Source organism: Amblyomma maculatum, chromosome 9, assembly GCF_055883805.1.
Source record: "Amblyomma maculatum isolate TAMU_Amacu chromosome 9, ASM5588380v1, whole genome shotgun sequence".
NCBI classification, from domain to species: domain Eukaryota; kingdom Metazoa; phylum Arthropoda; class Arachnida; order Ixodida; family Ixodidae; genus Amblyomma; species Amblyomma maculatum.
This window is the reverse complement of record NC_139352.1, coordinates 79,519,221-79,533,892: the sequence shown is the minus strand read 5'-3', so window position 1 is coordinate 79,533,892 and position 14,672 is coordinate 79,519,221. Positions and strand designations below refer to the sequence as shown.

At 45.1% G+C, this 14,672-nt stretch overlaps 1 protein-coding gene across 3 annotated transcripts in view; it reads right to left on the bottom strand.

Annotated features, from left to right (window-relative positions):
• Nucleotides 1-14,672, bottom strand: part of LOC146179546 (uncharacterized) — a 214,980-nt gene that overhangs the window by 45,112 nt on the left and 155,196 nt on the right. For all 3 annotated transcript variants that reach the window (XM_084579198.1, XM_084579200.1, XM_084579199.1), the window contains 5 exons: nt 10,409-10,613; nt 9,068-9,201; nt 5,737-5,971; nt 4,539-4,754; nt 3,609-3,634 (listed from right to left, as the gene is read on the bottom strand). In XM_084579198.1, coding sequence (XP_084435324.1) covers nt 3,609-3,634; nt 4,539-4,754; nt 5,737-5,971; nt 9,068-9,201; nt 10,409-10,613 — 816 coding nt within the window. The remainder of the gene's footprint in view (nt 1-3,608; nt 3,635-4,538; nt 4,755-5,736; nt 5,972-9,067; nt 9,202-10,408; nt 10,614-14,672) is intronic.

The window sequence follows — 14,672 nt, the reverse complement described above, 5'->3', positions numbered from 1 at the left end:
CTCTTTGTTAGTCCCCCTTTTTTTTTTTTAAGTTTGAGAAATATTATACGTAAATTCGCGCCCACGCGAAGAAATAGAAGTCGCTTCCAGTGATGGCGAGGCATGTGAGATATTAGGATATTTAGTAGTGCAAAAATTGCATTTTTTTAACTACATAGTAAACAACAACCGCAAAACAGTATGATAGGTGCAAAATTTCTGAATAAAGTATTCGCATCTTCCTCAGAATCTTCCGTCTTCCTAATAACACCAAAAAGAGCTGTGAAATACAGAGGGGCTAAAGGTTGCGCTGCGGTATATAGCGCTTGAACGCGTGGAGTGAGAGCTGTAAGTTCGAAAATACGCGATAATTGTTCAGTTTTAGGGATGCAACATCGTTAAGGCATAGGCAACTAATCATCTCATCCGTTAACTAATAATAAATGAGTGCCGTTTATTTGAAGGTATATTTTGTTAAAAGTGAATGACGCGAACAAACAAACTAGCTCCAGATCTCGGGAAATGAAAAACGCGACCTGGGCGTCAACAACAAACTTTGCGCTACTGGAGTTACCGAAACAACAGTCGGATAAAAGCCTGGCGTACGACCATTTGTTACAACAATCCTGAAAAACTGTAGCGAATATTACAATACTTTAAAATTACTTGCTGCACTTCTTATATAACTGAGCCAGCAAATCGAGTAGGAGGATATTCAATTGGTTATTAAATAACTGCAAACCTCTAATTTGTTAATAGCGCGATCTGCTGAAAACCTTGCCGCTAATTAGTTTCTAGACGATTTCAGCCATGGAGTCATCTGAGTTTATTCTCAATGCTGTTGGGTGAATATCTCTTTTCTGGAGCACATAGGCTCTGATATCTGTTTTTCAATGCAGATAGGAATGGCAGCTAGCATAAGACACGAATTCTTTATCAACAACAAATACTTGAATGTCGCTTGTAAAACGTAGCCGAAGACAGGATCTCATAAAATTATGGAAACGAATGGATCCGAGGAGGGCATGGAAATGGAACCTAAACTGTTTACAGATCAAATAGATTAAAATTTCTCTTCGCGGTGCACAAGAGCTGATAAAATGCGATAGGCAATCTCGATGCGGAGGAAGTAGAGACGGTTAGACCGTATTACAGATTAACCTGTTTCGAATTTCAAGTAGCGGAGAGTGCGGGGCGATCTGATAAATACGTCAACGACCTAGAAATGCTTTCAGGAGCATGAAAGGACAATGGCTAAGGGCATTTTAGAAAATCCGTAAAAAAAAAAAAAAAGAAAAAAAAAAACGAATATTTTAGGTTAAACTTATGGCTTCGTCTGTGTGGACTTCTTGCTGGAGAGGCCACGTATGCGTACTGACGTCTTGAGAAACGGGCAATGAGTAAATTTTAATAAAAAAGCTAGTATTTAAATGAATGAATCCTGAAGAACCCTTTATGTTTCTTTTAGTAAGAAAATAAAAGCGTTGTTTTCTATTCACAAATAAAAAATTGAAGCACGAGAATAAAAGAAAAACTACATATGAGCAACTTATTCAGACAGTACAGTCATGTTTCTTTCGACCGTTATACATGAGCAGTAAGTCCGAACCGAAGCTCTAAATACAAACAGTTTGTGTGTAATTAAGTAAAATCGCCCGAAAGCTATTCTCTTTGTTTACAATCCTCCGCCGTTGGTCAGACTAACTTTTGATAACTGTTTCAACGAATAACGTTAAGAGACTGAAATCTAAGAGAGTCTGAAGACCCTTTACAGGTAGTTTCTTGCAGACCTTCGGGCCTTTAAAGCTGAAGAAAGGAATGTTGAGATTAAACGCAATACACCCAAACCCCCCCAAAAAAGTATTTTCACTAGCGAAATCAGCTCAGAAGACTTCATGTAAATCGAAACGCCTATCCATCTCTGATCCGCGTGCTTCGAACATGTTACAAGCGTTCGCTCAGTCGGTGACTTCGAAACCGTTCACGTTCCTGTGGCCTTGCCTATCAACGAAGCATTGCGAAATTAAAAACAAAAACGCAAAAAAAAAAATTATAATTGTCAAGAAGGAATTCGATTTTGCTTCCATAGCAGCCAGTGATTTTTACCAAACTCCCACACGCTAGTCCTAATTTTTTCTGGGAGTGCTTCGGTAATGGAGACTGAAACCGAGTCACTTTGAGCCAGTTCCTGCCTCGATTATTCTTCCGTGTCTTATGCTTGTGTTAAGATCTAAAATTCGGGTTTTTTTGTTGGAACCACTGAACACGCTTATATATCCGGCTCTTGTTTTCAAAGCGTCGCGTAGGCTGATGTTTCTTGACCTAAGCCGTACCCTTCGTGCTGGGTATAACAAAAGTCGAGGCGATGGTAGACGTGCACTCACTAACTCCATAAACCGCCAGAGAGAAAAGTGGTAAAAGAGTTCTCCTTAAAATGTATTCTATGCAAACCGACTTACCCTACCAAAAACTCGAAACATTCGCCAAAAGCGACCTGCGCGAATGCTGTGCGAGAGAAAAAAAAAAAAAGAAACGACAGCGAAAAGTAGCTTATCGTCAAAAAACGCTCTACCTACTGAAAAGAAAACATTTTTTTAAAGCCGCTTCTGTCATTCGCAATGTTAACTCCTCGCTGGCAGCTGTTGGGGCCCCCGCAAAAGCAGCATATTTCGGGGCTCCATTCCTCGTACCGTATGAAAGGTCGTGCTTTCTGTGAAACGTGGCTCTTGAGGAGGCGCCAGTTTTACTATTTTTTCTTTCTGTTTCCTTTACCAACAGCAGCAGTGCACGTTGGAACACGGTCGCAGAGCCGGCTTTCGCGCTTTTAAGCTTCGACACTGCACTCTATGCTGTTGTCGTTGTTGATCCCGTCTGTGTCGCGTGCTCGGAGAATGCATCTCGACTATACGCTGCATACGCGGCTGCGCGCCTGCTTTCGTCCGCTCGCTTGGTCGCGCGTTATAGCTTCCGACGTTCCCTGAAAGGCCATTCGTCGACACTTGCGTAAAGTGCCGGCGGGTTTGTCGAGAAATTGGACGTTGAGAGCGCGAGCCTTTTGTTGTGTCAAGCGTCCTGCCCTCTTCTACCACAAACACGCGAGTGCTTTTTACATCGCGCGAGGCCCGAATGACGACGCCTGTCAACGAAGAGTTTGTGTCGGCAACGAAAAAAGCGAGCATTTGTCCCTGCCTTTTATTTTTGCGGTAAATTTGTCCTTGCTTTCAGGCCAGTCGTTTGGTGACGTTTAAAAGTTTTAAGAGATTGAAAGGATAGATTCATTGCTAACGGAGCGAACTTGAGGAAAGGCGGAAAAATGTTCTTTAAAAGCGTGAAGTGGGTCCTTGACATTTATCAAATCTCCGCATACGTTTTTCAGGCGATTGGAACCAACATTACCGCGTTGCAATGGTATTATTATACAGGCCTTATATAGTATACATGTACAGTCCATCAGCAATTGCATTTGTAAGCGAGCTTATGAGTCAGATTTACTATATTCCAGCATTGCCAACCGGTTTTCTGTAACAACGCAAGTATAAATGTTGCAAATGATGCTTCAGAAAATTTATAGCAGAACGAGATCAGTTAGAGACATTAAAGAGCTAAGATATGAAAAAAAGCTGACTCACCTTATGTCCCTCGTCATCGCAAAGATCTGGAAAGAACGGAATGTTACCGTTAGTATATCGATGACACACAGTCTCCATCCTTCTCGTCAGGAGACAAAAAACAAACAGGATGCAACTCTTCAGGTTCTTCGAAGCAAAACCAGGGGTCATAGTGGTGTAATTTCATAACCGAGAAGACTTCCGATACAAATAGCTCGCTGACTTCCGATACAACACGCTAAGTTGCATGTGTTTGTGAAAATCGCGCCTCAGAAAAACAATTCGAAAGATATTAAATACACCAAATATTCAGAACAAGAAAATGCTCCTCGGTTTGAGTTTCCCATACTGCATTTGCGCACATAGGTTTAGGGGTTCAAGAACTGTGAACGTTCTCGTCAAAGAACGTTCCACAGTTAATGTGTTCAGCAACTGTATCTGAAGGAATAACCAAAGATGGTATAATGTGTATTTTCAGCAACACTCGTATTTTTTGAGGTTTCAGACTTATTCTGGATTTTGGATTATTTTTATTTTAAAAAATCTGGAAGAAGTTTTCAATCACAAAAGTCTACTCATTCGAATTGACTCGACTCCCGATGCTTCCCGGACTCTAGAAAAACAAGGATGACATCGTGCGCTTATTGGTTAAGGTATGTGTGAAGTATGGTAGCACACACGCAAAAACAGGAAAAAAAAAAAAAAAGAACACGTCCGCGTTTTCTATCTTATGTTTGCAAGTTTCGGTTTTTCGCTCGATGTATAGGTCTGGTTTAAGATTATTGCATTAACGTGTACGTGTAGTTGTTCAGAAGTACTGACGTCAGACTACTAATATGTAGACTTCCAGGCGATGAGTGCGAGCTGCCTAGGAGTGTAGCAACATGGGATATCTGCTTGCTTATATATATGGTGCTAACAAACGGATGAAAATAGTACACAGTGACATACCACAAACGTCGCGAGGCTGGCATTGTCCGTCGATGAAGACTGAGCCCTCTGGACAGAAGCATCCCTCCACCAGAAGGTTTTTGCAGTCGGCCTTGTGGTAGTGGCTCTTAACGGCTCCACCTTTGGCAACTTGCTCTGAATGGTGCTCAGCATCGCAAGTCTGCGGACACCCGTCGTGACAGCTCATGTACGCGGTGTCACCAGGGCATGAGATGTCTGCGCAGACCGAAAAAGAACATCGCTTGTAGGACATTGATGAACATCGATGAAACAACACCGATGAACTTGTAGTCTCACCGGGGATGCGCTCACACAAATTCTCAAGGCGCAGTTGATTGGTGCAATCCCAAACTGAGAAACTATTGACTGGTATAATAGTTGACTTCTGTGGTAAATTTATTATTTGAAATACTAGTGGTAAACTAAAGGCTGTTTACTTCAGCTGAAACATATGGTAAAGGGTTAGACGGCATAAATAATGTGCTTGTCCGTGTCACCTACCCTGATTGGCATTCCTTGCATTGCGGAAGCTACATTTTAATGCGTGTATTGGCAAAAACGCATACACATGGTGGTGGTTCAAGTTATCTTCTTGCATTTAGAACCTTAAAAAGAGGTTACGAGAGTCTTTAGCGACTAAAGTAGAGAAAGGCGGAAGCCTGAGTGCCGCATTCTCCTACGCAACTGCACAGATTAGTAAGTAATTAATTAAATTTTAATTAGGTACTAATTATTAGATAGGTAAAATTCACGCAAGTAATTATTTATTTGATTATTTTATTATACCTCAATTAGTTAATTGGCACATTACCTATTAGTCATCAATTAACAATTACTCAATGATTTCATTATATGCTAATTAATTAGTAGTTGATCATTGACATATGGCCCTATAAGGCACGCATTCCCGCATACTGTGGTGGTGCTCTGTGATTGGTCGAGACCTCTATGACGTCATCCCACCTCGGCCAATCAGAGCCGCCGCAAAAGCGGGGCATATTTTGTCCACGACAGCATGAGTCATCAAATGCTTTCGCCTTAAAAGTGCGTGATCTAGTTACCAGCCTAAATACGAAAGCTTCCAGAAATATGCCACGCTACCTCACAGTGCAGCTGCCAATGAATGTACCGCTCCCTGCCCACGTTCAACGCTCCCTAGGTGTAAAGAGTAGTGTAGGAAGGGCAGTTCAGTGCTCACTGCAGTATCTCTGTATGTAACCGTCGTCGACGTGCACTCCGGCGCGGCAGCAGGCATGAGCGTACTCGACCAGCGATGCGCACGTGGCCGAGTTCTCCTTGACGCTGAGAGACGTGTCGTGTCGACACTGATCCAGGTACTTGGACACGTCCACCAGGTTCGGGCACTCGCCGAACACTGACCGGTCCAGCATCTCCGAGCAGGCGCCCGGAGGCGGAGGCTTGGGAGGCTCCTCCTGCAACGAGCACGGCGAGCTGCAACCTCCCAATGAACTCCCAAAAAGTTGCGGCCAGAATAGGGGGCATGAAAGAAAAACCAGTGGAATTTAACGCTTCTGTGGCTAGTAAGAACAGCCTAGAGTCTACTTATTGCTCCCTTTCGAAATCTTTTACACCAACCCCTTCAACGCGCACACAGGCCCTGCCCTGTTTTAGTCTTCCATTTTTTTCTTTCGGTGGAACATTTTTGTTGGTCCGCAAGATCATGTGGTAGCTTTCGGCTTCCCACAAGAGAGCTCCGAGGGCACTATTAACAGCTATTGCTTACAAAGAACGATTCTCACAGAAGGGACCGCTAATGCAGGATGCCCGCACTGTGGCTATTTAATGCACAATAGACACTAACGGCTTGTGGCACTCCGTTGCGTTGGAACTATTTGCATGCTGCCAGCCATATTGTAGCTGGCTACATTATTATCCTAATGAGCATACCATGCCTCCCGCTTTATACTGACTACCATAGCGAGTCGGACCAATAGCACTTAGACACGTGGAGAACCCGTTAAAACGCGGTTCCGTGACGTGTTTCGTTCTTGCCTCTCCAGAAAGTCTCGGAAGCTTGCATTTCACGTCCCGAGATGCCGCCACCATATGTGCCTCAATAGCCATTCATTCCCATTCTGCATGTGATTTAGGTGGCCGCCTTCTCGCACCTACGACACCAAAGAAATATGTGTATTTTGGCTAAAGGGGGGATGGACAGGCATAAGAAACTGAAGCGTTAAGAAATCTAAATACTGCGTTAACAGTCGCTCCAAATTTAGAGCCGTTTTCTCGCCTAGCGCAGTGCCAAATGCTTTGCTGTTTCTTCTTGTCTCACGCAGAAAACCGAGAATTAGGCGTGTTCTCGTGTCCCAAATTTTGAAAAAAGGTCTCTTTTCTTGCAAAATTTGGCTTCCAGTTCACCGAATCAATCCGCCTTGTATTAACATTGAGACAATCTCTATAGGCGTTCTTACAAAGGCATGCCGGAAATGACGTGCGTTCACGTATCCAAAAAGCTATATCGCGTATATAAAGACGTTAGGAAACGCGACTTCAAGAAATGAGCGGAATAAGACGAAGCAGACTCGAAATAATAAATTAAGTAAAGACCCGGCCTCACGGGAAGGGCTTTAATTCGTTCATTCAATTAAGCCGAGCATGCTCTGACTACGTAAGATTCTTTTTCAGCGTAAAAACAAAGGGAGATTTTTCTTAATCCCAGCCGCGCACGTCGAATTGGAAAAGACCAGGCCCATCTCTGCGGTCTATGTTCATTACTATGCTTCCTAGTCTGGCGGCCGCATTTTCGCACAGCACTGCCAGTCGACTGAATAGAGGCTTATGAGCAGACCCATCAGTTCACGCCGCTAATTTAGCGACCTAATTAAATGACCACGAAGAAAACAAGATTATATGAGAGGAGACGTTGGCAAATTCATTAGTGAGACAGGAAGCTTAGAAGGCTAGATCTGTTAAGAACCGCGGCGGGCACTCGCTGTAATTCTCCGCATGCTATGGCTGGAATGGAGATCAAGTGCGCGCAGCTCGCAATGCAGTAACGAGAGCTTAAAGAGAGGATCGGTACATCTCTTCTCGTTTCCTTGTAGCTTTCTAAGCGCGCACATTCTTCTCAAGTGCTGTCCCCATGATGAGCAAAAACTGGACGGTGATTACGCCTCAAATATCGCGGTGTTATAGGCGTAATGACGACAAACTCAATCTTTCTCGTATCGACAGAATATGTGACTACAAAGGTAAAAGGGCCATAATAAATTAAAAAAATAAAAACGAACCTAGAATAAGATTTCGAAAGTCAATAAGTGAAACCAAAGCTCTTCCATAAGCATTTTTGTATGGATCAACCGTTATACGTCGGAAAATGTTTTTGCGGACTTATCCCAGCGCACTCGCACTCGCAGATTATGACTAGCAGCTTACCGGTATCGCTAAAGAGGAAAGTATATAACAGTTGCATCTTACCTGTACTCACCTATGGCGCTGAAACGTGGAGGCTAACCAAGAGAGTTCTACTTAAGTTGAGGACAACCCAGAGGGCTATGGAACGAAAAATGGTAGGGATAACATTAAGAGATAGGAAGCGTGCAGAGTGGGTCAGAGAAATAACTCAAGTTACCGACATTCTAGTGGAAATTAAGAAAAAGAAATGGACATGGGCAGGACATGTAGTTCGAAGAGAGGATAACCGATGGTCGCTTAGGGTAACAAACTGGATTCCAAGGGAAGGAAAGCGTAGCAGGGGGCGGCAGAAAGTTAGGTGGGCGGATGAGATTAAGAAGTTCGCAGGGGTCAAGTGGATGCAGCTAGCACAGAACAGGGTTAAGTGGAGAAATATGGGAGAAGCCTTCGCCCTGCAGTGGGTATAGTCAGGCTGATGATGATGATGATGATGATGATGATGATGATGATGATGATGATGATCCCAGAGACTTGGTTACAGCGCCTTTCACTTGCAAACGCAGACAACGGAGAACGTTCCGGTGTAAACAGAAGGTTTTAGCCGATTGCTGAGAATTTTTAATGCTATATATGCTTGGTAAGAATTTCGTCTCTTGTCACCGAAAATTCATCTCTAAAGCAAAAAGTGGCCGAGAACCGATCTTTTTGCCGGAAAACAAAAATATTTAATGAAAACGTCTTCAGTATGCAGTCGACATGTTAAGGAGCGCTACACTCCGGAGGCTCTGTGTACAAAAGGAATACTAGGTTTGGTAGCCCCATTTCTTTCCTAAATAAATATATAAATTGCAATATCATTGGAAAATGGCTAATACACTCGTCGGCCTCTCTACAAACTAGCTGCCGTAATGATGACGAAAACAGCACATAAAATCGGCGTGCTGCGGTAATTTAGAAGACAGTTAAGTGCTACATACATTTTGTTTGCCCAAAGTTAACAGAGCAGCCCCATAAAGAGTGTTGAGTGATATGTTAACGCACTGGAAACCGGAAGTTTTGATTCAGGTTATACCAGAACAAACCCTCCTTTCATTGCTTCTAGTGCCTCCAAACGCAATGTATGCCGCGTACACTTGAATCGGGATACTTACGACGCCAGTGAAGTTCATGACGCACTCATCGTGTGACAGCTGCACATCCCAGCTGCAGATGAAGTCGATGATGTCGTCAGTGATGTTGCCATCTTTTTTCGTTACATCGTCGTCAGGCTGACCGTTGCAGTTACCTGCGATAGCGAAAGGAATCGGGTGATTCTACTGCGACTGCAGATGGGCTTGGTAGCGGGTTCTGGACAATGTTATTTCTCATTTCGCTCTCTCTCACCTGCACTATTGCGGGTTGTTGCCTGTGAATCAAGCATAAATGCATCTAAATAGTGCTAGTCACAGGATATGGTAGCAACTGTGTGACGGCCAAGGACGGAGGTTTCATACGGACGAGAAACTTTCACTCTTGTAGCTTTTATTTTCGTTTCATCTTTTGCCTTTCCTCCTTTCCGTATCAGGTTTGGCCGGCAAATCATTGGAGATTTCATTGCATAGCACCAAAAAAGTAAACTAGAGGGTGAAACTCTCCACGTTCCGCTATTAAGCCCCGTGGCTCCATTCCTGTGTTTTATCCCAACCGCCCAAGGGACAAACCTGAATGTGCCGCTAATTCATTGACAATCGCACACTGTCTCCCGGTTGAAAAACAAAATGCCTGCTTACCGTAGCAGATTTTAAAGGCACTTTAATTAAGAAATATTCGTGTTAATCAGCCTTCTCTCTCTCTATTTACTACTTTCTCTGTCATCGCCCCATCAGGACAATGTGAACGAACTCATTAACTCTACACGGGATGTCAGACATGAAAGCAGTACACAATAGAGAGATTTAGCTTACCGTGATCCGCGATCCGCTACCGGGATCCGCCACCGCGCGTTCCACTGCGCATGCCCAGATCCCTTGACGCCGATAGATGGCGCCACATACTAGATGTCGGCGCACAGACCTGCCGCGTCGGGACCAATCAGCTTGACCGCCCGCCCACGGGCGGTAGAGATCCACGGTGGCGGATCGCTGATCACGGTAAGCTAAATCTCTCTAATAGATACTTTTGGTTTACCACTGCCGCTTACCGCGGTCGTCTGCCGCTCTGCGCACCATCGGCACAGCAGGCATTGATTACTACCTGCGGGCGAAATCCGCCGGAATTTGACAGGAACTTGGCGCAATCTGTCGCCCTCTGGGTGATCTACGCATGCGTATTGTCGCTCGCGCGTTAGCGGTAGACGGTAGCGGTAAGGGGCAGCGCTAAACTAAAAGTCTCTATTGAAAAGCCGTCCCGTGCAAGTAACGCCACGATTTCGCTACCCTTATACCGAAATATCTAAACACCCATTTCGTAATCGCAACGTGCCGCATATCAGTCGGCGTACGCAGTATTCTTACCGCAGAGTCCCTCGGTTCGGTTGAAGAAGTTCTTTGAAGGCACGTGGATTGAGAAGGCGGCGCTGATCTCGTTGTAGCGCACCTGAACACCCAACTCTCGGAAAAGCACCACGGTCACCTGCTCTCCCGGTATGGCGAATACCGTGAGACCGTCCCCGTTCCATGGCAGATCGCTGGCCTCGTACTGCTTGCCGTCGATCACCGCCTGAGCAAGGAGGAAGATGCGTTGGAGTGACAGCATTCTGATATTCACATGTGACAGACGCGGTTTCCACGCTGGTACATAAATTCCACAGCGCTTCTGGGCCGCCCACCCTTCTGCACGATATCGCACACCTAGCGCCACGCTGAGTTCATTAAAGGGACTAAAGATTCCGTAGCGTTCCACAATACTGACCTGAACTAAATTCTTTGCAGCAGAAGCTATGCCGCTACGGTGTCCTTATACATCAATGAATGGGGAGTTTTCGCTTAGCGAAGACGGATTTGCGTCGACTTACTCAGGACTGCGCTGCTAAGAAGCGCGTACGTGCTCCGAAAACTACGCCAGTATCTGCAGCGATGTTTACATGGACCCGACAGGAGTGGGTTGAGTCGAGGTATCTGGTCTAAAACTGGTTATCGGGTTCATGTAAACCCCGTTGGGTCGAGTTGAGAAGACGACGGGTCGAGTCCAATTAACTTACGCTCAGTGGGTGTGGGTTGACTGGACTCGACCCCGCTGCAGGAAGCATGTAAATGCTGTCGGGTTGAGTCGGGACACAGTAGAAGAGAAGAACAGTACGAAAAACGCTACAGCTGAGCGGGGAGAAAAACCGGAATCGGACGCCATCTGCTAGTTATACGCCGAGGTGGCGCCGTAATTGCCGCTAGTCCAGGGCGGATTCTGCACTCGTCGGGTCGGGTTCATGTAAACCCGGTAGGGTCTAGTCCACTCAACGCAAATCCCCAATTCGGCCTCCGCTGTCGGGTCCATGTAAACAGGGCATGGGAACCTGGTATACGCCAACGATGACACCTAACAGGCAAGCTCAAATGGAGAGTTTTGGCATAGCATAGGAGCATTATGGTGCAGGCGCAGCAGCTGTTTCCCGCACGCGGTGCACATGCTGTGGCCGAAGACAGCCGGTTATTCAATGATATTGAGTCCCTGTTGTGATAAATGTCTCCTTTCTAAAGGCTTGCTTAGGAATTCGCGTCAATGAAACCTCGTTCTCGCGCGCATACACACACAAACCGTTCGTAAGTGGGGCACTTATGTCTGATGCGACAAAAGAATTAAGTAAACTAGGTTATGGAGTGGAACACAATCGAAAGCATTGTTCATCAAAAGGTGAAAGGCAGTGACGTGCACCTTCCTACTAATCAAACGTGCTATTATATCTCTTCATTCGCTTCGTTCTTACATTATCGACTCGTATATATGTTCCGAAATCTCGGCTCCATCGATCTACGTATTATTTTATTACTTGGTACCTTTTATGTACTCAGGATCACGTAGTCGCAATAGTGAAAATATTAAGGTAGCTGCTTTGAAGCTCCACCTTTGTTAACCTAAGCAGCACAGAAACCTCAGCAGAGGGTCTCAAATTTAAAACGCGGGGTTTAACGGCCAGAATTCTCCCATTACACCACTTTCATTTCTCTAAATTACTTGAAAGATGGCTAACGAAGCTTGCGTTATCGACAATTAAGAACCTATATGATCCCTTGAAGGCATAGGCTAAGTCTTCTCGGAACAGTCGTTATTCTCCTTGTGTTACTTAGCCTAATATCTGAGTTGTGACTCCCATAGTTTATAGTCTTGAAACCTTGTTTACAGCATTCTTGTAGCACGTCTGGTTTTGATAACGGGGTTTCACGTCCCAAAGCGACTCAGGCTTCAGAGACGCCGTAGTGGAGTTCTCCGGAAATTTTGGTGACCTGGAGTTCTTAAACCTGCACTGACATCGCACAGCACTCGTGTGCCTTGCTTTTTGCCTCCAGCAAAAAGCAGTCGCCGAGGCATGGAATTCGACCACGCGACGTTGAGTACAGCATTCAGTTCAGTTCAGTCGTGTCCGACTCTTCGTGACCCTATGGACCATGTCACGCCACGCTTTCCGGTCTCCCACTATCTTCCTAACATCACATAACTTCATCTGCAGTGCCTCGAGGATGCCATCTAACCATCGCGTTCGCTGCCTACCCCTTCTACGGCGACCCTCAACCTTTCCCAACATCAAATCTTTCTCCAGCGACTCCTCTCTTCTCATCAGATGACCAAAGTAGCTGAGCTTTAACTTTAGAATTTGACCCTCCAATGAGCAGTCAGGGTTTATGGTCGACAATATCGACTGATTTGATATTCTGGCAGTCCAAGGAACTCTCAAGAGTCTTCGCCAGCACCACAATTCAAACGCGTCAATTCTTCGGCAGTCAGCCTTTTTCACAGTCCAGCTCTCGCATCCATACATCACAACTGGAAAGACCATAGCACAAGTTATACGGATCTTGGTTGGCAGACTAATTACAGTGCCCTAATTACTGAGACAACACGGTGGGCTCTTGTGGCCTTTGTCAGGCCAAGGGGTTCGTCGGGCGAGCCTAAAATACAGGAATCGAATCTCGACCGTGAAAACCAGATTACGATGGAAACTAAATACAGAATACACCCGTCTACTCTGTAATGCCAGCAGCACAGTAAGGCAAAGCAGGAGGTGAAAATTGTGCCACAACCCTACACTACGGCGTCCCTCGTAGTTGTGCGCTGTTCTGAACTCCCGCTAAGCTCGCAGTACCCACACCGCCCATTCTTGTAGCCGACCCATGAGTGGGCCTCTGGTTTTAAATGAAAGCCGCCTCTGTAGCTTTCGAGCTCTAAATCCTTGCCCGCATTCATTACTGCGCCAAACCACGCGCTTTGGAGCACTTCAATAGTCGTGCCAGGGCTTAATCGCAGTCGAGGTTCATCGCTCCCTGCGCACAAGCCATTAAAGGGCCTTTAGGGCGAGACGTGATGCCGTTGCGAACGACCCCCTTTTGTATACGGGCCTTCGCGTGTAATTCAACTCTCGCGCTCGCGTAATTCTACTCGTGGAAACCTAATGGCCAACCTGGTCACGTGCAACACAGCGGCGAACGGCCTCATATAAAAGGCCATGTTTTAGGTCTAAAGATTTATTTTTTTTTTATCTAGACATTGCTTCCAACGAAAGCATTTAAAGGAAGATTGCTCACAGGGGATTCCTCAAAATCGAGCTAGTGCGCCATCTCCCGCACAGGCACGATAAACTGTTTCTGTTATTGCCGTTGCCTGAGTTCTTGAAGGTAAGCTCGACAGCAGCGTAATGTTTTTCTTTTTTTTTTTTCAAAACGTCACTAGTGGCACGTACGCATTTGTGTTGACGCAATTAGAACATTTACTGCCCCTCGTGAATGCGTTGACTAATTTGCATTATTATGAAATCCGCCTTCATGGACATTTGCGATATTAGTATATTAAGCACATTGATATCTGATATAGAATTACATCTTCTCAACTTCAAAGCTCACTACGCGTACACCGTGGTCACTATTTTTACGGTGCGATAAGAAAATATTTGACCACAAGAAATTTTCTATGCCTTTTCTTGTACTACATGAATACATTTATTAATTACCTATGTTTTGGGCGAAAATGGAGAATGAAAGTCAGGAGCGTGGGTAATGAGCAGTAGACTGCTCCACGCGTGTAGGCACGCTCAGTTAGAAGTTGCGTCGCTAATGTTTTTCGCGAACTGGTGAAGTGCACGATGCCCTTCTCTGGAGTGCCTCTAGATGCCAGTCAGTAAGGGCTTATTGCTCATCGCTGATTCAACCAGTCCACAAAGAGCATTTGTTTTGCACAGGAAACGAAAATCCTTCGCGCCCGACTCTTAGGCAATCCGTAATATAACCACCGGATTCACGCTATTACAACTGTAAATAAAATTTATGTAGAGATCATCATCATCACCATCATCATCAGCCTGACTATACCCGCTGCAGGGCGAAGGCCTCTCCCATATTTCTCCAATTAACCAGCTTCTGTTTAATGTAACTTTGATTTAATGTAATTGTGGAGAGGGTCATCACGTTAGTGAACCTCGATAAAGGGTAGTATATTTACCTAGGGTTTATGGTGCGCGTAAACAAAGACGTCCGCAAAGGCATAACACACATCGTTATTCAAATATACACAAGCCAAAAGCTATGAAAGACAAGCACACATCACCATGACCTCACATGTCCCGATACTACGAAA